At 49.7% G+C, this 26525-nt stretch overlaps 2 protein-coding genes across 4 annotated transcripts in view; both read left to right on the top strand.

Annotated features, from left to right (window-relative positions):
- The first annotated feature begins 6891 nt into the window (after positions 1-6891).
- On the top strand, positions 6892-14954 carry PTAFR (platelet activating factor receptor). The gene is made up of 2 exons (XM_017830569.1): positions 6892-7070; positions 11397-14954. The coding sequence occupies exon 2, from the start codon at positions 11455-11457 to the stop codon at positions 12517-12519; it is 1065 nt and encodes a 354-aa protein (XP_017686058.1). The 5' UTR covers positions 6892-7070; positions 11397-11454; the 3' UTR covers positions 12520-14954.
- Positions 14955-16361: 1407 nt separating this feature from the next.
- EYA3 (EYA transcriptional coactivator and phosphatase 3) overlaps positions 16362-26525 on the top strand; it is a 55623-nt gene continuing 45459 nt past the window's right edge. For all 3 annotated transcript variants that reach the window (XM_017830535.1, XM_017830533.1, XM_017830531.1), the window contains exon 1: positions 16362-16440. The gene's annotated coding sequence lies outside the window, so the exon portion shown is untranslated. The remainder of the gene's footprint in view (positions 16441-26525) is intronic.

The raw sequence follows: 26525 nt of genomic DNA, 5'->3' as shown, positions 1-26525 counted from the left end.
ACAGCGTGCCTGGCCTGGGGCACCCCCCCTGTGTGGGTCTGCACTGCCTGGGTTGGAAACCTCCCTTGCTTTGTTTTCCAGAACTCTTGGCAGTGCATCTCCTGCTGCTGGGGCTCCCCTGCCTTCCCCACCTGGTTAGCTCCTTGTGCTCCTTGGCAGGTGCAGCTCTCACAGCCCTGGCTTTGTGTTGTGAACAGAAGGGGCAGATGTTTGAGGGTGCAGCTTCTCTTGGCCCCGATGTCAGCACTGCAGCGAGCGCCGTGCACGCTCTGCTCTGGGATGTAGCTGAGCTGCCTTACTCACTGCTGAGGCTCAGCAGCCTTCCTATGAGGAAGCCTCTCTGTCATACCAGCTGGAGGGCTTTGGACTCAGGGGATGAGAATGGGCACGTGCCTTGGGGCAATTAGGTCTTTGTAGCAGGAGATCTCTGCTGCAGCCCACTCAGAGCCATTCAAATGGGCCTCTCTGGCTGCCTGCTGCATTCACATTCCCTTTCTGGGATATACAGTTGTCTGGCAGCAGTAAGGACACTCTGGGCACTCTTGTAACAGTTTGTTCTGGGTGGAAGAGTTGCAGCAGTGTCTTTTTGTTTCCATGAAGAGCACCTGTAAAGGAAAATAACACTGGCACATGTGCCAGTGTGATTGTTGCAGTTCAGATCACAGAACTTGAGTGTTTTGGGGAAGGACATCTGTAGGTCTTTAATTTGATCTTGCGTTTGAGGTGGGGTTGTCACTAATGGTAGGTGAGATCTGGGGTTTTATATGGGCAAGCATAAGGATGAGGACCCCCCCCTCCTTCCTGGGTTCCCATCCCAGGGATGAACACCCCTTGTAGCGAAAATATTTCACTGACATTCATCCTGACTGTCCCTCACCCAATTTGTGGCTGTTGCCCGTTGTCACACCGTTTGTCACTACTGAGAAGAGTTCATGTCTGTCCTCTGCAATTTCCCTTACAGCAGCTGCAGGCAGTGATCAGATGGTCCCTCTGCCTCTGGGCTGTTCTAGCCCAGCTCCCTCAGTAGGATGTGCCTCAAGCTCAGACTGTGGTGCCAGCTCTCTGCTTCTCCAAATTCTCCACATCCCTTTTGTGCTGCCCACGCTGTTCTGGGTGCAGTGTCACCAGTCTGACACAGAGGGGACATGAACTGCCCTCGTTCTCTGGCTGTGTGCGTGGCAGAGCCTGGCTGCCTTAATCACAACCTGGCTGGCAGCCTCCTCGTTGGGAAAGGCCATACTGGTGCAGTTTGGTTGACTGGGAAGCTGGGGTGCTTCCTGCAGCTCTGCATACTCCAGCTGGGTGCCTGCCAGCCTTACTGGGGGGCTCCAGGATGTGCAGACAGCCAGTTCCTTCTGACAGCGGTGCTGGTGCCTGCTACATGTGGGTTCTGGCTGTCTGGCCCTTCAGGACTGTCTCAGAACCCTCACACTTCCTTTCCTGCTAAAACCAGAGCCAACTCTTACCAACTCTTACCAGCAAAGAAACCCCAACAACATTTCCTTGTTAGATAACCCATGGGGACTAAAGGGAGCAGACAGAAACATGTCGTTTCTTGTTATAACACACGTGACTCAAGCGGATGTTGTGCCCATGCCCTGAGCAATGCCAGTGCCACACAACACAACCCCACGTGGACCCTGAGCAGAGCAGTGCCAGCAGCAGCTAGAGGGAGTGGATCCCACACAGGTCTGACCACCCTTTCTTCCCAGGCTGAAGGAGCACAAGGACCGAGGGGGGTTTATAGTGTTGCAGAAGGGGCACAGGAATGAGCTGCCACAACCTGGAGTCTCTTCTGGCTCATGTTTTCATATGGGGGCTCCCACAGCAGAGCAGTCCTGTCCTGGCTCTTTGCCTGCTGAGTCTCCACCTCCCATGGAAGCTTTGGAACAAGCACTCACTTTGCTGGCTCCTGGCCCCAGGATCTGGAAGGAAATGAGGAGCCCAGAGGATGGACCTGCTGAGGGTGCTGGCCCCCCTTGCTGAACCCCAGCCATCTCTGTGCCCCTGGCCCAGCTGAGGAGTGACCCTGCCCGGGAGCTGCTCCAGGGCTGGGCTATCCCACCTCAGGCCTATGAGACACCAGGTGACACAGGAGTGTGACAAACCCCTGGCCAGGATGGAGCCTCCGCCACTGTGTTCCTTTTGTCCCCTGCCCAAGGAAGGGCCACAGGAGCTGGTGTCAAGCTCCAGGGCGCAGCCAGGGCACAGCTAAGCCCGTCACAAGTGCCAAGAGGGAAGTGAGTCACTCACCTGGGAGCAAGCACAGCACTCTCCTTCCCGTCCAAGCCTCTTCCTGAGCAGGAGAACACTGACAGCTCGGCCTTGCTGGTGTCTCTACTTGCAGCAGGGACCTGGCGGGCTGGGGTCTCCAACTGGGCTGGGAGAGGTGCTCTGTGACCCCAAGGTAAGGCACTCCTTTCTTTTCTGCTTGCTCTCTCAGACCTTCTCCACCCCCGCTCCACAGGCTCCTTCTGTGGCTGGGTATCTGAAAACATAGGCTGGCTCCACGTCCCCCATGGATCGCTGAGCCATGGCATCTCAGACAGCTCCAGGGGCTTCAGAGCCTCCTCATCCTCCCGATCTGGGTGTGGGAAGACACTCCTTGTTCCCATGCCCAGCAAGCAGAGGTGAGGTGCATCGCAATGGCATGAGTCAGGTGTGTGCTGCTGGTGCTTTTGGGGCTATGGGGAGGGGAATTGCCCTCATTTGGGTCCTGTCCACCCCTGGGTGGCAACAACAGCCTTGGCTTTGCTTGGACGCTTGAAGTGAGGTGAGGAGCCCTGCCTGGACCTTCCTCCTGAGAGGAGGAGGAGACAATGCTCAGAGCCTCTTGAGCAGACCAGGTCCTCATCCCGCTGGGTGGGGGACAGGGCTGGCAGCCGTGGCAGGAGGCATCTCCTGCAGCCAGGAGCAGTGTCCCAGCTGTGGCAGCTCAGCCAGGGCACGGCTTTCACCTCCAGCAGAGCTGTGACAGCCTGGGGCTGCAGCACACAAATCCCAACCAGGGGTGGCCTGTGAGCTCACCCCTCTGCTCAGTGCGGCAGGGCTGGGCTTGGGAACCAAAACCAGCTGGAGGATGCCCTGCTCCCAGCAGTGACATTCCCTGCCAGTCCAGGCAATCCCAGTGGCACAGCCAGTGGCAGAAGCCATGCCCTGTCTCGGCAGTGTCAGAGGGCTCCCAGGGAGTGCTGCTGAGTGGCTCCCCCCAGGAGGGGCTCCTGGCCAATGGGTTGTTGTGCTTCCCAGCTAAGCAAGCCCAGCTCTGGGGCACATACCTGCAGGGTTGGTGACAAGGTGGGGACACACTCTGCTCTGCTCTGAAATGCTCATGGCAGAGGAAGCACAGACTTTATTTAGTATTTCTTTCCTGCAACAAGAAAAAGGAAATTTTGCAGAGGGTGTGAAGTGAGTGGTGGGAACTCACAGACAGTTATGCTCAGCACCAGCTCAGCAGCTGCTATGGCTCCAAAGGAACTTTATGCTCTTTCAGAGACCTATCCTGGCACTCAAGAACACGTGCTGGGGACTGGGACCAGCAGGGACCAGGCTCATCTGTGTGCTGGTCCTGCCCCACACAGCTCTGAGCCTGGTGGCAGCAGCTGGTGCTGTCACAAGCTCCATGTTGGTATTTCATCTTGTCCTCGTTCGCTGCTTGTGTCACCACCAGGGCAGTCATAGAACCATCAGCTGAGCTGCTGCTCCTGCATTTGCACTCCTCGGAGAGCTCTTCTCCACTAACACAGCATGGCTTGTTCTTGGGAAGCAAGATCTGGATATTTGCTTATAATACTGTATTTTCAAAACCAAGAGAGTTTCTGATCCCTGCAAAATTACATGTGGTATCCAAAGCAAATATTTTCCTCATGAGCTCCATCTAAGATGGAAACGACCCCAAGGACACATGCCAGAGGCAGGCAGTGTGTACAGGGAGGCAGTGGGCATCTGCCATGGCAGAGCACTGCCATGAGAGTGCTGCTGGGTGCCAGACCCATGGGTAACAGCCACTGCCCACCAGCCAGTCTGCATGGAGTTATCCCAGGACAGTGGCATTTGGAACAGCTGCTCCAGGATCCAGCATCCTGGTACAACAATCTGGAGGACCAGCAGTGCTCCTTAGCAGCACCTATGGGAATCAGTTAGAGAAGCTTATTTATTTTTTATTAAGTTGCAAGTTGGCTTGATGAAAGTGAAGGCATATTCAAGACTTTTTTTCTTAACTCAACCTTGCATGGCCATCAGAGCTGACAGCCAGTGTGTGCATCTCCTGAGCAGGAAGAGTGGGAAATAGCGGCAGGCACAGGGCACTGAGGCTGCCAGGAGTGCTGAATGAGCCTCCACTAGCAAAATGCATCTTAATTTTGGATTCAAAGTTACACTCTTGGAAATGGGCAGCAGTGCCAGGAGAGCAGGGGAAGAGGGTCCCCAGGTGGGAAGGGAGCAAAAGGGAAGAGCTGGCTTTGGGCACTATGGGGGCAATGGGACCTGTCAGTGCAGAACGGGCACGCTACAGGGCTGAGCAGAGGAAGGATGAAGATTTCTGAGGGCTCATCCTCAGCCCAAAAGCCTCCAGGTTTTCATTTCCTCTAAGGGCTGGGCTGTGGCAGGACAGCAAGCCAAGCTTTGTTTGATTGTTGCTACAGCCCCTGTAAGCACTCCTCTTGCCTCCAGACTTCACTGGCTGCTCTACCCAGAGACATGGGCTGGCTGCCAGCCAAGCTCCTTAGCATGCCCTTGTTTGGTTTTTAATAAGCTTCCAGAAGGAGCCTTAAGGGCACAGCTGGGGCTCTGCCTTGTCCATGAAGGGTCAGGCTCCTCTGTCCATCCTTAGAGCAGCTGGTGGGAAGGAGGGAGGATGGCAGGTGGCAGAGGGGAGGAGCCAGGCTGCCTGCAACTTCCGTTCCAGCACAACTCTGAAGCTTCACTGCAGGAGCCTCAGCTCACCCTTCAGCTCACCCTGACATGGCCTGACAGAGACAGAGCCTGGCTGTCCCCTGCTCCACATGCCAGCCCCTCATGCAGCCCACCCTGCTGAGGCAGGGCAGAGCTGGGGTTCCCATCCCATGCTGTTGCTACGGGGCTCTCTTGCACTTGGGGGGGTTTGGGTCCCACTCTGCTCAGGGGGCTTCCAAGTCCCTTGGCAACCCCATGCTGTTATTGTAGGGGACAAGGGTGACTCCACAGCAGCTCAGGCATGTCCAGCTGTGGTGCCAGCTGTGATGTCCATGGACGTCTGGTTGTTTTGGAGGTCTCCCTGAGCAGACTCCGGAGCAGCAGGACCTGCAGCAATTTGCAGAGCACTTGCACGTGTCCTGCCCATCTGGAGCTCACCTGGGGCTGCTGGGGGCTGCCAAGCCCCTGGGTGCGTGCCTGGCTCTGCCCCCCCGGGGCACTGTGCTGAAGGGCATGCTGGGTGTTTCCCTCTGTAGTGGCTCTGGGAAAGACCACCTGCACCCTCTAGAGAAGAGCCAAGGAAGAGCTGATCCAGACAAAGAAGCCCAGACTGCTGCTGGGGCTTTGGCTGCCCCTGGCTGGGGACATTCAGGCACCAGCAATGGATGGTGGGTGGGTTCTGGCAGGGTGCCAGCTGCCCCAGTGCTGTGCAGCCCATAACCTCGGGATGCCTGAGGCCAGTGAGCCAAAAGCCAGTGCAGAGCAGCACTGCTGCTGTCCATCTTGGCCCCTCTGTTGGTGCCCCATCTCTTCTGCTGATGAGGAGGTTGCCTATCCCAGCTTGGAACCAGGCGTCACTAGCCCAATGACAAAAGTGTGACATGAAGTCACAGAGTCTGTGCAAGCTCCTGGCTCTTGGAGAAGTTTGGCTGGTGTCCTCACTGCTGTGGCTTAGGGCACACAACCCTCAGCCTATCCCTGTGGCTCCCAGGAGACCCACACCACAGGGGTCTCTGGTGTCCTCCCAGCATGGACATGGCCAGGGCCTTCTGTGGGATGTTTGCCATAGCTGGTGTTTCCTGAGAAGAGCCAGGGGAGCTCTTCCCAACCTTCCCAGAGGAGCTCCTGTGTGGACTGGCCTCTTCTGCCTCTGCTTGGGCCCGTGCCCTTCCTCAGCAGCCTTGTGGCAGACTCAGACACCCCTTTGTGCTGGTGATGGACTCTGTGGCTCTGTTGGGGTGTGTTCCACAGCGACCCCGGGTACCAGAGTCTGGGCTCTGGTTCCTGTGGGTGTGTCAGGTGTGAGGTTTTTGCTCTGAGCTCACATCTGTGCCGTGTGCAGGTACAAGAGCACTGTCTGCCTGGAGGGCAGGTTAACCATCCCCATGGGAGCTACAGCCCGGGATTTATGGATTGGCTGGGACACAGGTGCAGCTTTGCTTGTCACTGGTGCACCCTGAGCACCCCACCAACAACACCTCCATGCTGAGTGAGCTCCAGGCTGCTACATGTAATGGTGACCATGATGCAAGTGTATGGGAAAGATGAGGATCTGCCCTGCTGTGGTGTCCCAGTGTCTGCTGAAAGCCCCTGAGATAAAAGGAGGCTTGTGATGGCTGAAGTCCCTGGGTCTGAGTAGCCCCAACACAATTGTGACGGAGACTGCTGGGAAATGAGTCTGTCCATGGGATACATGAGTCTCCTTTCTCTTCCTTTCCTGGAAGTTATTAAGTGAAAGCTCTTCTGGCATTCATCTTTTTGGAAGGAAGACACTTAAATGCTGTCTAATCCCAAATCTAACCAGGGACAGAGTAGATTCCTATTCTGCCTTTAGAGGAAAATCACAACTTTGCCCTCTTTCATAACCAGAGATACTCTAAGGAAAAAGCCTTAAGGACTCTCCAGACCTTTGCTGTGGTTTGTTGCCTTTCCTCTACAGTTATTTTATTTCTCATTTCCTTTGAGCTGATGTCACACATTTCCTCTTCTCTAGTGACTCTGCAGTCATGCTGCAGTTGTTCCCATTCCGGTGTCCTGTTCTTGAGAGCTGCCTGTGTGGTGACTGTCCAGCCCCAGGGCAGGGAAAATAACCCCTGGGAGACGGAGCATCCTCAGTGAAACACCCACTGCTACTCAGGCTGCAGATGGATATATTGTGCTGAATCTTTTCAACCGTGGTAAGCAGAAAATATACTTTATTAGTACTATTCCTCTTGGGATATACTTTTGCTGATGGCATAGCTTGCTTGCAGCCATGAGCCAGTAAATCCTTACTGGCAGAGCATGGTCCATGGGAGAGTCTGTAGACTGGGAGCAGGGCTGGCGGTTGCCCCAGCCATGCTCTGCTGTGCAGCTGGTTCCTTCCATCTCCAGTCCTGCATCAGTGGAGCTGATGGTACAGCCCACCTGGGGTTACTGGCTGGTGCACTGTGGGCAAGGCAGTGGCTTGGGCTGGAGGTGTCAGGGGCTTTGACCATGGGGCAGCAGAGGACACGAGCCACAGCCTGCACCCTGCCTGTGGTGCCTGCTCACCCTTCCCCTGGCACGGAGGGTATGAATGTGCTTCGGAAAAAGGGAACTGCTTCAACAGGATAGGCTGAGTGAGAGCCCCTGCACAGTGTTCCAGGGCTCAGGGCATTTACAGGTATGTGGAAGACATGAGCTCAGGTTCCTCAGCCTGAAGAGGGAAGTGGGCATTGAGTAAATCTGGTGGGGAATGATGCCATGTTCCCTTCTAGCTGTGCTTGGTACAACACCTCGCTTGGATCATGAGAAGGGAAGAACACCTCTCTTGTGATTCCCCGGCATTGGCACAGCACAGCCTGCTAATGCAAAGACAGATGAGCTCTACCAGATGCTACTGGAGCCAGATGGCAGTGCCATCTCCCACAGACCACTTTTGCCAGAGATTTCAGCAGACTGGAAGCAGTCATAGAGCATGTCATCACACTCACCTCTCCAGGTCAGAGTGCAGCCCTGTGGCTCAAGCCCACCTTCAATGCAGGGCTGTGCCATGGAGGGGACGTGCAGGTTCACTCTCCCTTCCACTCTGTCTGCTAAACCTGGCAGCTGGTGGGCAGCCTGGAGACCCCACCAGTAAAGTTCACCAGAGTTCCTGGGCAAAGTTTGGAGGCTGCCCTGCCATTGTGCAACACCAGAAATGGGTGGGTGGGTAGTGCCCTGGGGCACTGTCTGAAGGGACTTTGTGAATAGCAGCCATGCCCACCTATTGGATGTGAACACTCCTCTCCTCCTCATGAATCCTGCTAGAGAGAAGCATGGGGTTTTTCCCCACTTCTTCTATACTCAGGTCTGGTGCCACCGCAATAGAGCACCTTCCACTGCAAAGATCCCACCCCAAAGCACCAGAACTATTCTGCTGATGTTGCAGATAGTCACAGCAGTGGGTTTATGATGCAGATTTGGAAAAAAAAAAAAAAAAGGAGTTCTCTAATGATCTTAGATAATTAGGACTTCTTGGAGTTTTTTTCTAATGTCAGACTAGCATAGCAAACATAACACTCCCCACTAGTTTCTCTTGCCCCTGCACAGTCTCACTGCTTCCCTCAATGTCCATATTTGCCCGGTGCCCTCTTGAGCTGAGATGCAAATCCTCCCACCTGGCACGTGCCCTCATTGGACCTGGTGCCTCAGAGGGTGGCAGAGCTGGACTGAGACACAGACATTGATGCAAGGCCGTGTTGTGACAATTAGCACTTCTCATGCATAGATAAGGGTGTGCAAAATGACCCCTAAGATGACCAGAGGACTTGCCTTGTGTCCTGCATGAACCCAAGGAGAACACTGTGGGCCTCTGCCTGCTCTGGATCCCCTCCACAGGGCAGCAGTGAGTGACATGTTACTCCCCAGGGATGTGCCAGACTGCGAACACCCTGAGGTGTCACAGCCCAGACCATCCTCCTGGCCACCACCACCTGAATCATCTACTGCCCTTTAGAGAGCAGAGGGTTCTCAGCAGGGTGGCAGAGATTGAGGTGAACAAGGACAAATACAAGTCACCTGAGGCCAACTACCAGTATGGCCGTGGCTGCTTGCCAATTCCCATGGACCATGGCTGGAAGATTGAGTTTAAGGACACTCAGCCCCCAGTGCTGCCCAGCATGCAGCCGTCTGGGAAGGTCCAAGCCTGTAGTTGTCACATCCTTAGGGGACTTGTGAGGAGCGAGGAGGGACAGACCCCTCAGGAAGATGACTGCTGCCTTCCTGTCCTAACGCCTGGAGAGCAGTACCAAGTGCTTGCAGTTTTCTGGAGAAAGGGAAAGCGAGCTTGAGCTTCAACTGACTTCCCCATTTTCAGTGGAAAATTGCAAAAGTCCAAATGTGTAAATGAGGAACAACAGCACATGAGCATACAGGGGGACTTTGCCCACAGAGGGTGGGATGGGAGTTCCTGGCACCGTCTGCTGCTGGGGAGGATCCACAAAGTTCTGAGACAGGAGGGTGCCTGTTCAGGAGCAGCAAGTCTTTGGAGAAAAGCCTGTTGTCCATGGGGCTGGTGGAGTTGAGGCAAGCCCAGTCCAATGAGCAGCACCCAGCACTCCCAGCATAAGTCACACCAGTTTAGGCTTTGTGACTGGTGGTAGAGTTTACTCACTCTCAAGGAAAACCGCCGTGTTCTGCAAATTTGGTTAAAACCCCAGCAGATTCAGCCCCAGCCTCACTGGGTGTCTCCCACTGCTCTCCCTGCAGTGGCCACTTGTCTTGCCATGAAGGGACAGAGAGAGAAAAACAAGCAGATCTGCAGGATCGTGTCATGGAGAGTCGAGCACCTGCTCAGCATCACACAGGGTGCTGGAGTCAGGAACAGGTTGTGTGTCCTCCAGATGGAAAAGCAGCAGGTTGAAGTATACAAGGGATTAGATGAGATTCACGTAAAACTGATACAGGAACATGTACAGTATTGAGGGTCCCTTCCAACTCAGCATATTCTGTGATTCTGTAATTTCGTGACTGAGGATGCAGAAATTTGATACAGCATCATAGAATCACAGAACAGTTTGAGTTGGAAGGGACCTTAAAGCTCATCTCATTCCACCCCTGCCATGGGCAGGGACACCTTCCACTTGACCAGATTGCTCCAAGGCCCGTCCAACCTGGCCTTGGACACTTCCAGGGATGGACTGACTGATGTGCCCAAACTGTAGGCAAGATGTGAAGAAATCGCCACTGAGATGGGGACTAATAATATCAAAATCCTGAAAGTGTCTCTTTAGGGACAGTGTTTGCCAGCAGCCTTACATGGAAGTGCAGAATTGCTGTTGCTGCCCCTGGCATCTGATGAAGAAACGGGACTGGGAAAGGGAACCAGGTTTGATGACAACTTGAATTCAAAATGATGATAGAAAACAGCCAAGATTTTAAGTGTGATATCCTAAGGTTAGAATTGACAATGTACCACAAAACATACCTGTTAGGATCAGGGACTCATCTTTTACATCATTCACTGACTACAACAACTGAGAGGTCTGGTGGCCTATGAAGGGGATGTCGGGTGCCTGCAGTGCCTGAAGCTGAGGAAAGAAACAAGTGTGAGCAGGAAAACGTCAGAAAACAACAAACAGGGGGACTGGAAACTGCCCTACACCCAGCATGTTTGCTGAGGACACAGAGCTGGGACGAGTGGGCAGCCCTGGGCTGCCATTTAGCCAGACCTGGGCAGGCTGGAGAGGAACCTAACGAAGTTCAGCAGTGGCAAGTGCAGGGTCCTGTACTTGGGGAGGAATAACCCCATGTAACAGTACCTGCTGGGGATGATCTGCTGGACAGCAGCTCTGAGAGAAAGACCTGGGGGTCCTGGTGGACTCCCAGGAGCCAGCAGTGTGCCTCATGGCCAGGAAGGCCAATGATGTCCTGGGGTGCATGAGGAAGAGTGTAGCCAGCAGGTTGAGTGAGGTGATCCTGCCCTCTAGTCAGCCCTGGTGAGGCCACATCTGGAGTGCTGTGTCCTGCTCTGGGGCAACCTGCTTTAGCAGGGGTTGGACCAGATGAACTCCAGAGGTCTTTTCCAACTCTAACTGTTCTGGGATTCTATGAGACATTTTTACCAGATATTGTTTCATGTCTGAAATTTCTAGTTTAAAATAAACAAGCTAAAAAGTATCAAGAACCATGGCAGGGCGGAGGGGAGGTGTGGGGAGAATGGGACACAGAAAACGTTTGACTACAGTAAAAGATTAAGAAGCTTGAGACAAAACAGAGTAACAGATGATTTGATCTAAGAACTCATACAAAAAAGTCTTTTGAGATTAGAGGTGAGTGATCTGAGATCTCACTGCAGCAGACAATGCTGGATGAAGACACAGAGGCTCATATGGTGTAGAAATGGGATAAAAGACAGGACCAAGGGGACGGGACAGGTGTCTGTGGCTGGAACCAAGGCATCAGCAGAACTCCCGTGGTCATAGACAACTTAAAATTGAAGGCAGGGGTTGGCTTAGCAATGATGTCAAACAATCAATTTGTTTTATGCCTTCTATTTTTAGGTAAGAAGGAAAGCTATAGCAGGAAACTGTGCTTCAGACGTACCCACTCAGCACCGCAATGTCTGGAAAGGGCAAAGGTGGTGTGGAAGGCAGTGCTGATTCCTTCATTTTGTGCCACATAGACTCTGAGTTTCGCTACAACCTCTTCACTGTTTTCTACAGCATCATTTTCATTCTGGGCTTTGTTGCCAACTGCTATGTTCTCTGGATTTTCAGCCATATTTACCCTACCAAGAAACTCAATGAAATCAAGATATTCATGATAAACCTCACAGTAGCTGACTTGCTTTTCTTGGTTACGATGCCAATGTGGATTGTTTACTACCACCACCGTGGAGACTGGATCATGCCTGAGTTCCTCTGTAATGTGGCTGGCTGTTTATTTTTTGTTAACACTTACTCTTCTGTTGCCTTTCTGATGGTCATCACATACAATCGTTACCAAGCTGTGACTAATCCTATTAAAGCTTCCCAGCTGACCACACAGAGAAGGGGTATCTACCTATCAGCAGCTATCTGGATCATAATAGTGGGCAGCTCTTTGTATTACCTTTTTGACAATAATACTAATCAAGAGGAGATCAACTCGAAGAATTTCACCCGGTGCTTTGAGCGCTATGACACTTCTAGTGGGGTTTCGGCTGTTCTCGCAATTCATGTCATCATCTGCGTCCTCTTCTATATCATTTTCCTTTTTATACTGGGCTGGAACATTGTCATTATCAGGACCCTGTTCTCCAAGTCGGTGCATCCACGGAAGAGCGCTCATGTCAAGCAAAGGGCCCTCTGGATGGTGTGCACAGTGCTGGCTGTGTTCATCATAAGCTTTGTGCCCCATCACATCGTGGACCTGCCCTGGACCCTGACTGTTCTGGAGCAGTGGAAGAAGGAAAACTGTCAGCTGCGCCAACAGCTCAATGATGCTCACCAGGTGACTTTGTGCCTCTTGAGTACAAACTGTGTGTTGGATCCGATCATCTACTGCTTCCTCACCAAGAAGTTCCAGAAGCATCTTTCAGAAAACCTGAAAAGCATGAAAGGGAGTCGCAAGTGCTCCAGACAAACCACGGACACGGTGATTGAGGGCACCATTCACCAAGAGGATGCCATTAGGATCTGTTAGAACCACTAAGCCTGTTCTGATTGCAGATGGAGAGGTGTGAATTGATCGCTCATCTTTTCTCAGGAAGAGGCACCAAGGGACAAAACAAAAGATCAGGATTTTACATATTTTTTTTTCCCATTAGACTGAAGAATGGATGCTCATTTCTTCTATACACACACAATTGGCAGAACTGGAACCTGTGGTTATCTGGCAGGAAAGCACCTTCTGTCTGGGTTGGTGTTCTCATGGGTGCTGAGAACAGCACAATCAACCTGCTTTTACGTAAAAGAAACGTGTCACTGAGCTCTGCAGTGAGCAGCTAGAAGTCAAGTGCACCAGAATTATCCATTGTCCAGACAGAACCGTCCCTGCTCTTCTGCCTGCCCAGCCCTCACAATGGATCCAGTATTAGAGCTGTAAGGGACTTCTAAAAGACCTGGAAGAACAGGCTGAGCTGTGAGTGTCATTGGGCGACTTTTCTAAGCAGCTTACATGGTCCTATGAAGAGAGTCTGAGCTGAAGAAGCTCTTGAGTGGCTGGAAGAGACTAGTCCATGGAGTTCCTCAAATGCTGTCAGAGGAAATCTGCACCTCTGATCCCTTCTTACCGACTCACATGGTCTGCTGGGATCCAAACTTTAGAGATGTCTGGGAGTAGCTATTATGAACCTTTGCTTCCAGATCTTGAGTCAGTCAAGTTGGGAAGGAAAGGAAGAGAAATTGGCAGTGCCTCAACACCCACCCCCCCCCCCCAGATCAGCATTAGTGCCAAAGGGTACTATGGTCTGCCCTGGCTTCTTGTGTGACAGCAGAACTGGCCAGCCAGTGGTCTTGTGCACTCAGTTTACTAATTCCTGACTGACTGCAGTGTCTGTGGACACACAATCTAGCTTAGGAGACTCCAAACAACCAAAGATTACTGTCAGCATGGGCATTACGATAAGGAAAAAAAAAAAATCTTAAAATGCATTAGTATCTTCGTGCTTATTTATTTAAGTTAGGGTTGTAGCCATTACATTATTCCTTCCCCCAGCCCTTCCAGTTCTGCTGCAAAGAAATGAAGCTGGCTAGTTCTTGATTTCCTACAGCAAGTGAGGTTTTACATCAGGTCATGGCCACTTTCTGAGTAAATCAGTGCTGGGCAGTGGTACAGGACACTTGACAGACACATAATTCACAGGCTCCAACAGCACTGGAGACCCCTCACCCAGGGCTGGCTGCAGTCCATTGGGGCCCAGGGCAAAGTGGTTTTCCACGAGTGCTGAGTTCTGTTACCAGTCACGAGACACTTGGGATTCCTTTTCTGACCCAAATTGCTCAATCTAGCACAGGAAATTGGGCAGGGAAGGGAACTTACTTGTTTTCACAACAGTTTTTGGTTCCCTAAACTACCTAGTCTGTTGATGACAGGAAGGGTGTATCTGACCTGTGACACCAATTATTCCTCTGCTTGACAGTGGCCTTCCCACACCCACCCGAGCACGGCGAAGGTAAGCTCAAGCCTTTCCAAAGACAGGACCAACATTGTACTGCTTTGCTTTTATTCAGTAGAGATATGGGTCCTTCAGTCGTATCCTTTGGAGCTTCTCAGGCAGATTTTGTCCTTTCTTGTGTGAATGAGCAAAAGAACTAATATGTTTATTTTTCTAAGGCCATTGCCAGGGACACCCCTGCATTGCAGGCCCAGTGCCAGACAAAGGAAAGAGTCTGATCACAATGAGAATGCATCTCCCTCCTAGTCCTGGGCTCTGCTCCAGTAATGGCCACCCATAACAAACAACTGCCAGCACCTTGTCCTGTCCCTCAACAACGTTCAGAGATGTGCCCTGAATCTGCAGAGCCAGAGAACACAGCAAGGAAGCAACTTTTGTAATTTAAAAGCCTAAGTCTGACTTGCTGGAGGAATCTGCCTCTGTTTCTGCCTTGCTCTGTTGGCACGTTCTGGCTGAGGAGCTCTGCTGGTGTCAGATGAGGGGACCTCTCCATTGTCCCCCTTGGTCCCTATGCCATAGTGGAGCTCTCATTTCACAGACCCTAAAGCACTGAACCGATGGAATTGCCACTCTTGGAGGAAATGGAAAGGAATTTTACGTGAAGAGCTGGCAAATGCATGATCTTCTTTGGATTCCTGGAAAGTTCGCAGCAGAATTTACAGTTTAGCTCCTCACTCTGGGTATCCACGGGCTTTATTTCATGCCAGGGCAGCGTGGGCTCAGGGAACCAATGTAGACTTGGATCTAAGGAAAAGGGTAAATGGAGGGAAAAGCCCAGAGGTCACTTCAGGAGATGCTGTAGTAATTAATCAGTAACAATGTGCTTCTAAAAACCAGGCTGAGCTGCTACTTCTGTTCCTGGAATTACTTTCGTGATTCTACCGCAATGTTGCATTACTCTGCTCTACTTTGCAATTAAATGGATCCTCAAAAGTTCTTTTAAATAAAGTGTGTTCCTCAAGTGTTTTGCCCTTTAACTTTTTCCCACTTTCTCATCTTTCTGTATTTATACTTGAGGGAAAAGCCTTGGTACCGACACAGCTTCAATGTGCCATTTTTTGTGTTTTTTTTTTAAAATCACCATATGAACTCTTGGGAGAGGTGAAATTAAAGGCTCAGCAAGTTTTTACCTGCTAAAAGGGGAAAGAAATTATTTCAGAGAGGAAACAACTTCTGAAAAACCTGCTAGAGCTCTTCAAAATGAAACCAGACAAAATCCCCTGAACGCTCTGACCTGCACATGAGAAATTTATAGACACACCCCATCGTGTGGCAGTGATGTGACAAACTATTTTTATGTGTTGGGCTTGCACGGCCAGGTTGTGGTAGGGAGGGAGATGGGGGGGAGGCTGCTGGGGTGGCTTCTGTGAGAAGCTGCCAGACGCTTTCCCTGTGTCCAATGAGGCCAAAGTCATCTGGCTCCAAGATGGAACCCGCTGCTGGCCCACACTGAGCCCATCAGTGATGGTGGGAGCAGCCATAATAAGAAGGAAAAACAGTTATTAATTAATAGTTGATAATGAAGAAGGAAAAACAGTTCTTGCACAGAAGCAATTGGCAGTCAGAGTAAGGAGGAGTGAGAGTGTGCGAGAAACAGCCCTCCAGAGCCCAGCGCCAGTGGGGAAGGAGGTGCTTCATGTGCTGGGGCTGAGGTTCCCCCGCAGCCCGCGGTGCAGAGCGCGGTGAGGCAGCTGTGCCCCTGCAGCCCATGGAGGTCAGTGGGGGTGCAGAGATCCCCCCGCAGCCGGGAGGAGCCCCACGGAGCAGGGGATGGCCAAAGGAAGCCGTGACAACGCCGGAGCAGGTTCGCTGGCAGGACTTGAGGCGCCGTGGAGGACCCAGACTGGAGCTCCTGTTCCTGAAGGACTGAGCCCGTAGGAAGGACCCGCGCTGGGGAGGGGACAGTGTGAGGAGTCCTGTCCCGGAGCGGGAGGAGCGGCGGGGACAGCGTGTGACGGACTGACCCTGCACCGCCTGGGGCAGGAGGGAGAGAATTGGGAATACAGCGGAGTCCAGGAGGCAGGGAGATGTTTTAGGATTTGGTTTCATTTCTCATTACCCTACTCTCGATTTCTCTGGCGATAAATTAAACCGATTCCCCCAGCCGGGACTTGTTGGCCCGTACCGGTGCCGGGTGAGGGATCTCTCCTGCCCTGCTCTCGCCCCACGAGCCTTTCGTTCTGTTTTCTTTCTCCTGCCCGGCCGAGGAAGGCGGTGACGGAGCGGCTTCGGGAGTACCCGGACGGGATGAACCCTGCACAGTCAAACACCCCGCGAGAGCCCCATCGCTGGGCCGGTCCTGGGGCCGCAGCGACGGCCCCGACAGGGCCCCGCCCGGGCGGTGACGCCACTGCCGGCGCCGCGCGCTGTTCCGGCGCGGGCGGGAGCGCGGGCCCCGCTGCCATGTCCGCTGCGGGCCCCGGGCCCGGCTCCGGAGCCGCCTCTCGGTAAGAGCCCGCTCGGGCCCCGGGCGCGCAGCCCCCGGGGCTGCTCCCCGGCCCGGGCCGGGACCGGCGGGCCGGGGCCGCTCGGCCGCGGAGGCGCGGGCGGCGGGGCCGACGCGTATGCTCGGTCTGTGCCTCTGCCCCCGGCGGAGCGCGGCCCGAGGGGCCGGGGCAGGGCCGGTGGCGCGGGGCTGGACCGCGGGCTCGCCGCCCTCGAGCCCGGCGGGGTGTGCCCGGAGCCGGGCGGGAGGGGCGGGGGGCACTGCCCGGCTGCCGGGGCTCGCTCGGGCGCGGAGCAGCGGCCGTAGGGGGCCGGGGATCGGAGGGCCCCGGGACGTGCCCAGGGCTCCCGGGGCGGCCTCACCGGGCACGGCTCACCCGCACCGCCCTGGGGTGGGTTCAGCCGCTCGCGCTGTGCGGGTGAGCCCAAGAGGATGTTTGGGTTGGGCAGTGCCATGGTTAGTTGGGCTTCGCAAGCGAGGTTGGATCCACATCGGCTCTGCTGGATGCTCCTGGTTCTGGGAATGCTGTGCAGAGTTGCTGGAGCTTTTGTGTGCAGCCAGCTCCAGCACAGAATGCCTTGTTAGTTTGGTTGCTATACTGCACGTTGTGGCCGAATGGTTTTGCAGACTAGAGGCAGACCTTCATGGAACATAGCTGTAGCAATTCTGATGGAACATCGTACAAAAGAGTCGTGGTGGACTTGGCTTTCAGTATGGAGCTAGCTCTGCTTCTGTGATGCACTCAATCTGTAGTGTAGTAACCTCCAACTGATAATTAAAAGTCAAGATACTGATTAAGATAAGATTTTTATGATTATCATTATCTGCCACTTGTTTGTTTTCCTTCAGTTTTGTCTGTTGTGGATTATCTTAAACTCCTGAAGCTGAATAAGATATGGTTTGTTGAGAATCACAATTCACATACCTCAGGTCACTGGCTTCATAATAAGCTACCCTTAAAAAAGTATGAAGATAGTGGTTTCCTCAACCTACAGACCTGTTGGGCTGAACCTACGCTGTTTGGAGATTTTCCTTTTCACCTCATGGTGCAATCCTTCTTACTTGCTCACTTTTGCTCTCCAGTTTTTGTGCCTCAGGGGTACCTGCAGGTACTGTCTCCCTGCTCTGTGTTTGAAAGCTCACTGAGCTTGAAGTCCTGCAGTTTCCAAGCCATTGCAATTCCTGCACAGTGTCTGCCTGCAGCTTTTGTATTCCCCTCAGCTCTTCCTGCAGCCTCAGCAGCAGTTACAGCACCTGGGTGACTGTGTATTGTTGGGTTGTGCAACAGGTGTGATAGAAAAATTGTTGCTTTTCAATCGTTTGTATGAAAAGCTGTCACAGATGTATGCAATAGATGTAGTAATTCCTGAGTTATTGGTGACTTTGGAAGGATTTGTAACTTCTCAAAACTTTGCCCATGTAAATATCCAGATGTTGGATGAATTTTGAGTTGAATATGTCAGAGGACACTTTATAAATGGGTTTCCTTGTGTTGCGTGAATGGGTTTGAGCCCCTCTGCTGCAGATTAACCTACCATTTTTAAGTTCTGTGTACTGAAGGGTGGTTATAGATGGCTAAACATGAAACTAGATAAAATATACTGAAATATTTTATTGAATGAAAAGTCGGGCAAGTAGTGTGTTCCTGTGTGCAAGTCATGCTGTACATGGAGGCACTGAAGGCAGATAGTATGTCTCTGGGACAGGAGTAACTCCATGCCTGGACTCTCAGTTAGCAGGGGTAGGATTATTTTTTTCCCTCCCCACATATCTCTTCTCTGTTTTCCCTGAAAGCTGCTCTTAGAAAATGGATGTTTGATAAAACTTGTGTTGGATCTGCAAAACCCTGTGGTTGGAAAAGGAGCTGTCAGAATGGAGATGTGCAGAAACTTCTGAGCCTGGAATAGAATTGTGACAGGACTTAACAAATATTCTTGCACCAAGCAGCATCTACAGACCACCCACCTCCAGAGAACATCTTGCAAGAGCTGCAGAATGGTTTTGTCCCCTATGCCATGACCAGTGGCACTCACTGGTTAGTTAGGAAGGTCTTTTTCAGCTTTTTCTTGCTTCGTCTTATTTATAATTTATTCTCTTTCTTTCACCCTGATTTGTCTGGAATTTTTTTCCTTTATTTGGTTAAAGGGCAGCAAATTAGCATCTCTTCTACAGTGTTCTCTGGTGGCCCCTCTCTAGCAGTGATTCTGGGATTTAGGTCACGTGGATGCTGTGACTGGAGGCACTCTAGTACCTGAGGGGAGTAACTTCAAATCCTTTATCCTTGCGGCCACCTCCAAAGTGTCAGTGAAGGTGGTGCTACAGAGGCTCAGATCTGCTCCTGATGCCTTATGTAGCCTGATGTTCAGGAGGGTGCTGTGACAGCAGGGCCTCTTCAGGGTATGGGGTCACTGTGATTCACACCAGTCACTGCCCTGTCTTTTCCAGGTTGTCACCACTCAGTCCTGTAACTGAACAAGCCTACTGGAAAACAAGCCTTGTATTTCAAAAAATAATCTAGGATTGAGATGGAGCTGACTGGGAGCTCTTTCCATCTCTTAAATAAACTTCTATTTGGGTTAAAGGTGTGGCTAGCTTAATTTCAGAGGTGATGGAACAGTTCAGTTCTGCAGAACATGGGTCTCTCCTGAGCTGAGACTTGACCATGGAGCTGTTCTTGCATCCCAGGAGCTTCATTCTGTGTCTTGAAATGTGTGTTTGTGTTTGAATACTGACAGTGCTGTTTCTCTTAGGGTCATCAGCTGGAACATCACTTAAAGCGTGTGGCAGCTTTAAACCTTGGGTGATGGTTTCTATTTCTGTACAGATTGTCCTATCATGTGTAATTCAATTTCTGAGATTTTACAGATCAGTCTCATACTAATGTCTTTTCTGTGACAGTTTTTTTTCCTATTCTGTTTGAAAGAGCTTAAGAAATTCTTCCTTAAATATGACCAATTTAAGATGATTGGGGTAGAAGAATGCATATTCAGGACCAAGTTCACTTTAAAAAGCAGGTGATTAATTATTCTTCAGAGCAGAAAAGAACATAGCAGCTGTTTTCAAAACCACGTGGAAGTATTCTGGGTAGAAAACCTGCGTTTCTGTTCTTCAGATTCCCTCATGCTGCTCTTTTGGTAAAGGCATAATTGTTCTCATCTACCCATTGAGGAGAACACTGTCACAGAATACAACCCTGTTGGTTCAGGGCTTTGAAATTTCACATACAAGTCTGGTCCCATTTGCAATATGTCTGTTCTTTGTTCCATACCTTTAAAATAGCTCTTGAAATTTCAGAAGCTGTTGCCTTGATTATTCTGTGTGTTTTAAATCCCCATTTCCTGTCGATCCAGAACTTTTGGTGTATAGGAAGGGGAGCTGGCTTTTCTAGAAGATAAAGGGATTAAAAAATTACGGGGGCCCTCTTTTTCTTCATTAACTTGGCTGGTATTCTGGAGAACTACAAAAACACATGAGATTTAATTTTTCTTTTTCTACTTTTTTTGTGGTATGTGTGGGTGTGCGGGGGTTTGTTTGTTTGGTTGTTTTGTAGGGTTGTTTTTGGTTTTGTTTTTGTTTGCTTGTTTTTGTTTTGTTGTCTTTTTTTTTCTTATCCAGTAGTTCACTCACATGCCAAGCCTTAAAAAATAAAAGAAGTTATGAAATACTCACTCTTACCTGACCTGAGGAAAGCCCGAAAGTCCCCACGAGTCAATGGTAGCACTGCTGGAGGCAGTTTACAAGGTAGCAAAAGTAATTATAGTAATTCAGTGAATTATTAATCTGTGCGATAGCCATCCAACACCTAAAGAATTATGCCGAATAAAAACCAGCACCAAGTTGTCATGTCAGTTTCTCTTATGAATGAAATTACTTTTTTGTGGCTGAGGTTATAAAAAACCAAAGACAGTTGGTCTTTACTGAGAGTGTTAATTCTTGCTGAACTACTGGCAGAGTCCAGTGTATGTCATGCAGCTTCTTTCTCCAATGAGGGAAGTAAAAAGCAGACTAGTGTTTGGCAGACTAGGCCTAAGTCAGAGATGACAGCCCTTTGGGAAAGGTCTTGATATTGACAGATTTTGGAGCTAAAAGGTGGCAGAAAATACTGTGGGCTGTTCTTTCCCAAAGGTTACCTGGTATGCATGGTGAGCAAGAAGACACTCATTCCTTGTGCTGTTGCTCAGCCTGAAGGTGTATGTCACCCTCTGGTTCTGCCCAAACTTCAGTCTGTTCCTCACCGGCCCAGAGCCCCCTGGGGATGGGCCCTTGCTCACAGGTGACAGAGCCCTGAGGGCTGTGGAAGTGGTTTGTTCTGCGCTCCTTTCTTGTCCCAGTTGTCAAAAAACCTGGTTGTTAAGTTCATGGAGTGTCAAGTTAAACACACTTTGATTACCGCTGCAGGAGTTGACATAATGTGATTCACCTTGCAACTGGTGTCAGCTGAAATGAAAACACACAATTTTATTGCTTGCCACAGCTCAACTAATCCCAGACCTGTTAGGAAAGCAGTGACCAGGTCATTCTTCTGCCTGCATTCATCTTACGCTCCAGATTTTCTGCAGTCAGCAGGCACTCCAGGACACACGGCACTGGTTTTGCTGGGATTTATTTGTTATCTGGTTAGGGATTAATTTTCAATGCTAATGTCTGAAGAAAATGTATTTATAACAATGAAGATATCTTCATGATCTTGTTTGTTTTCTCCTGGAACCACAGTTACACATACCAGAAGGTCTGAGGACCTGTTTATATGATGCCTTAAGCAGTGTAGGTCATTTTCTTTCTTATTTTTTGTATTTGTGTTTTAAGTGTTGACAAGAGTAAAATGTATGCTGTGGAAAGGTGCAGACACAAAGTTTGAGTCTTTTCATGTGCCCACAGTTGTGTGAACCCTGAAGTCTGATGCTTTTCTTTAGCTCACCTCCTCGTTTTCTTTTCTCCTTAAAAGCTGTAAGTCAGGAACTGCAGTAAGTTTAAAAAGCAAGCAAACAAGAAAACACTCCCCCATCTCAAACACCCTCCCCCCCCCTTTTTTGTTTGTTTGGCTCTCTGTCAGGACTTGTTGACTGTTTGGTTGCTCTTTGCAATAGGTGCAGTTGCCATTTGGCTGAATCTGGTAAAATAGTCTGAGACACCCTGTGATCAGGAACACTCAAACATGGCTGCAGAAATGTCAGACCTTTCCTGCCATGTTTCCTTTTCTGTATCTTTGGTGTGTGTCATCCCATTCTTTCAGGGCCTTCCAATGATTTTTTTGTGCATGTGGCAGAAGTTAACACACATTTGGGATTACTGCATCCCTGGAAGTGTCCAAGGCAAGGTTGAATGGGGCTTGGAGCAACTTGGTTTAGTGGAAGGTGTCCCTGCCCGTGACAGGACAGTGGAATGAGATGGTCTTTAAGGTCTCCCCAAGCCAAACCATTCTAAGATTTGGTTACCCTGTGGTAGTGCTGCTTCTGAATGAACCTAGAGGTTCTCTACTTGTAGTAGCAAGTAGTAATCCATTTTGGGTTACTCAGTGCACTGCTTTTCTGTGATTGGAAGACTTGGAAGAATGCAGGAAGCAGAAAGTCTCTTTCTCTATAGTAAAGAAGAAGTTTCAAGTAGGATATTCCAAAGACTGAAAGCTTATGTCACCACAGTTTTTTTTATCTAGAAGTATGATTTTGTTTTCTGGAGGAGAGGGTTGTTAATTGACTGAGTCATTGTGTTTAGAAGTTAATATATTTGAGTACTCTTGAACTGTAAATATTTTATGTGGGCTAAATATAAAGAGTTACATAATGACTAAGCTGGCAGTTAGATAATTCAAATAAATAATAGCATGAAAGACAAAAAAAGGAAATGAGAAAAGACGGAATGCAAACAGGGAAGAGAAAGGAAATATGAATGTATCTTTTACTGTGAAGGTTTTGTCATCCTGGGCTCTGTGTGGAAACTTTGTGCTATTTCTGTGCATTTGAATGTAGCTTTATTGCCGATTGTCCTGGTCTGGAGCATAGGTAAGCAAGGAGCACTCACAGTAAATAAAATAACAGCACCTTCTTTTTTAGAAAAAATAACACACAGCGTAGTCGGGATAACTCAGAGACCTTTTGCTTGCATGTGAGTTGGTCGCTGGTAGCATGTTAGTTATGGTTCATACTGAAGAGGACATGAACTAACATGAAAGAAAAAGAGAATTGGAAGAAATGGGACCTTTAGGGTAGATTTCAAAAAAAGGTCTTCGGCCATTATTCGGGCAGAATTGTACCCAGTGGAGGAGATGGTGCTGCTATTTGTGAGGTATTAATTCTTGTTTGAAACTTGGCTGACCTGCCAAGAATAGAGAAGGAAAATGATTTTGTCAGCGAGTTGTAGCAAGAAATGAATCATTTACCGTCTAAATCTGCCTCTGTTTGAGACCTTATGTGATTGTAAATTTGGGGGTTGATGCATTTCAAGTAGGATGTGTTTGTTCTTGGTTTGTAATTTGTGGCAGAGTAGTACAACTAGTTTTAGGTATTGTAGTCATAGCAGTTATTTGCTGGTGAGCACAGGGAGTAACCCCAAGGTTGTGCTGTCTGTACTGGAAGAAGAGTCTCGGGGAGATGATGGAAGGAGGCTTTCCTGGGCTGTGGAGATGCTGCTGTACAGGAATGGACAGGGCCACTGTGAGTGGGAACAGCATTACAGATACAGAAGAGAAGCACTATTGAGTTTGTATGTGTGGAAATCCTAGACCTTAAATGTATTACTGGGGTTGTATTGGCAACCCCTGGGTCAAGGCAGTGACAGCAATCAGGACCTATTAACTGAGATCAGAGAAACTGCACATTTGGGGTAGTTCTAGAGGAAGATTCCAACTGCCTGGACAAAGACCAGTTCTCTGCCTCCTCAGGAGGCAGGGCAGAGAGTAATGCACTCAGTAAATGACTGCTTCCTACAGCAACCCAGTTTAAACGGTCAAGAGAAGTTCCTTTTTGGAGTGTTGTGGTTCATAGGACCAACAAGAGTTGGTTCGATGAACTTTAAGGTAGTATTGGGTTGGCTTGTAGCAACCACAGTACAATTACATATAGCTGATTAGAAAGGGACAGCAGCCAAAATAAATCCAACACATGGATATTCAATTTTAAGAAATCAAAATACCTAAAAATGAAACAAGTAGTTTAAAAATCCCCCAAATCCTGAAAAGATATGTCCAGAAAATAAGCAGCCTACAGGGAACTTGGAGGCTGTTTAAAAAATTGTGTCAGAAGACAAGATATACTGTTTGAAAGCAAACAAATTGGTGTATGTATCCCCTCCAATATCCCTGCATGGCTCAATGGGAAAACTAAAAAACCATCATGGGGAAGAGATGAGCATTTAAAAAAAGGAAAGTGTGGCAGGTGAGAGCAGGAAAACATGTACCATGGCAGGTAAAATGTAACATGAGAATTAAAAAGGGTAAAAAAGAAGTTGAAGAGCACCTTGGACAGCAGGCTCAAACCAGTAGTAATAGATTCTCCGAATTCATCAAGAGCAGGAATCCAGGTAGTGATTATGTGGGACTGCTCAGTGGTCAAGGGTGGTGGAAGGGGCACCTATGGTGTAATGGAGAAGCTCAGTTAATTCCTTGTTCTCACTGTTAGAGCTAAAGGTGGGCTTTAGAGGGCATCCAGGGAACACCATACAGATGACTGACTTTCACAGCAATAAGATTGGTAAAGTTATGAAGGACAAAACCACTGCTTACTGGAAAGTACAGAGTCAGTATGGCATCTGAATTACAGCTCTGCTTTCCAGGCTTCTGGACTTCACCTCCCAGTTTGGTCTTATCCACAGATTTTTTTTTTTTTGGAGGGAACCTTCTGTACTGTTGCACTTGTCATGATGAAGATGTTAATTCTGTGTCCACTCTCATCTCTTGTGGGTAGCTTTTTGTTACCAGCTGCTAGTTAGATTGTAGGCCTACAGTCTCAGTCCTTTGAACCTGGCAGTCCACGCCATTTTCCTGTGGAGAGCAGTCTGTCCATAGTTTATACCTTCCCAGTATGGCTGCAAGCATGCCAAAGGACTCTGCATTACTGAAAGGAGACACAGAAGATTTAAAGCTCCTTATTCCACAGAGCAAATAATTTCATCAGAGAGGGCAGTCAGATTGGCCAGGCACTGTTTGCCTCGTTTGTTACCAGTCTCTTGCTTGACCTTCACGTGTGTGTGAATGGTCTCTGTGGGGATTTGCTCCACAGTCCCCTGAGACGCTGGGAGGAGACAGACAAGTCTGTCTGGCCTCTTTCTCCCTTATTTCCTGTCTTGAAGTGACATTTGCCCTTTTCTAGTCATAAGTCACCTCCCAGATTGATACGGCCTTTCTAAAATGATAAGAAGCAGATCCTTCTCCTGTTTGGTTTTACAGAGTTGTGTGTGTCCAGTTTTCTTAAGGCAGTCTCTAACTTCATCTTTCTCTGCTGTTGTTAGTGTCTGGGAGCAGCAGGGTCACCTGGTCATGAGGGCAGGTACCCAGGGTCAGGCAGGTGGATCCCCGGGAGGCAGCTTTGTGGTCAAGCTGGGAAGTCACGTCTGTAGCTCAGGCGGGGGCCAAAGGGGAGAGCTGCAGCTTAAAGAGAAGCCTTTGCTGATGCCTCCAGTAGAGCTTTCTGGAAAAGCTGTCCCCAAGGTCACCAGCTGTACTGTCTTGGCCCTAAGCCCAGGTAACCAAACCCCTAGGAGGGGGTATATTTGCTGGGGGTCCTGACAGGTGACACTTTCTCCGTCCAAGCTCTGCTGTGAGGCACAAGGACTTGGGAGGCCTCAGCAGACCTTGATGGTAAAGCCTGAAGCAAGGAAGACATTGAATGCCTCAGCCCTTCCTGTGTCCTTGGTCACTGGTTGCCTGCCTGCTCAGCATCCAACCAGCAGTTTTCTTGGCCTGTTGCTGCCAGTGTGCTCACAGGAGCACTAATGTCCTTCTTGTTGTACTTTGGATCCCCAGCCAGATTTGAGCCAGCCAAGATTTTGATCTCTGCATGCTTCAGCAGTTCTGGTGGAAGTCCTCATATGTACCTGGTCTTTGCTTGAACTCCCAGATTCTTCATTTTTGATCTTAGTCAGAAGTTCTCTGTCCCGTCAAACTGTCCTCCTTCTGCATCTGCTCATTTTCCTGCCTGGTGGGGTGGACTACCCTTGTGCCTGGGGGAAGCTGTCCTTGAGGATCAACCATTGCTTCTCCAGGCCCCCCCCCAGCACCGTACAGATCAGATCAGTCTTCTGAACAAACTGGGAGCAGGCTGGTTTTGTTACTTGTCGTCTTCACTTCTCCTGGGACCTTGAACTCTTACCTTGTCTCATCACCACCTAAAAAAATGATCTTCAACGCATTGAGAAACCTGACTTTTGTTCCCCCCACCATGTTGCTCTCACAGTGGATGTTGGGGTGGTTAAAGTCCCTCTGAACTGGGGTCTGCAATCACAAGGTTTCTTCAGCTGTTTAGAGATGGTTTTATTCAGTTTTCAACATCCACAATATTCTACTTTCTTGGCTACCCTTATTCTGTCCATCATCCTGTAGCAGAGGTGGTTTGTCTGAGCATTCTGTCACCTTGTGCTGTCCCCTACTTGTTGGATCTTCCCTGAAAAACCTAGTTAAAAGCCCTCTAACTCCATGAGCAAGTCCAGGGAGCAGAGGACAGGGCTCAGTGGTCACTGCAAAGGCTGGGGAAGAGACAGTACTCTTGATGTTGGCACTTAGACTAGGTTTGTCCAACATGTTCACCGGTGATCTGGGGGAATGAATGGCCAATGAAATCTCTGAAGTTTACTCATGTTACTGAAGTTTTGAGTTGTAAAAAGCCACACCAAAGGCAAAAGGAGACCACCAGACTGAGTGATCAAGAAGTGACAGAAGAGCTTCAATGTAGATGAATTTACAAGAAATTAAGGTAATGAACATAAATACAGTTTAGATTGCTTTCCTAAATTAAGGGTAATTCATGTAGGGAAAAGCAATCTAAACCCTTCCTACAGGAGACTGAACTCAGAATGGGCAGTTGTGACTCCAGGAGAACATGAGGGTATGATGGGTCACTGCAGTGATTGCTCAGTGTAAGCGGCAGCCAAACAAAA

Source organism: Lepidothrix coronata, unplaced genomic scaffold (genome assembly GCF_001604755.1).
Source record: "Lepidothrix coronata isolate B3197 unplaced genomic scaffold, Lepidothrix_coronata-1.0 Scaffold180, whole genome shotgun sequence".
NCBI classification, from domain to species: domain Eukaryota; kingdom Metazoa; phylum Chordata; class Aves; order Passeriformes; family Pipridae; genus Lepidothrix; species Lepidothrix coronata.
The sequence above is the reverse complement of the archived record's forward strand: the minus strand, read 5'-3'. Positions and strand labels throughout refer to the sequence as shown.

What these genes read in the sequence shown, in the direction of transcription:
- PTAFR (XM_017830569.1), top strand. Translation starts at nt 11,455, where the DNA reads ATGTCTGGAAAGGGCAAAGGTGGTGTGGAAGGCAGTGCTGATTCCTTC.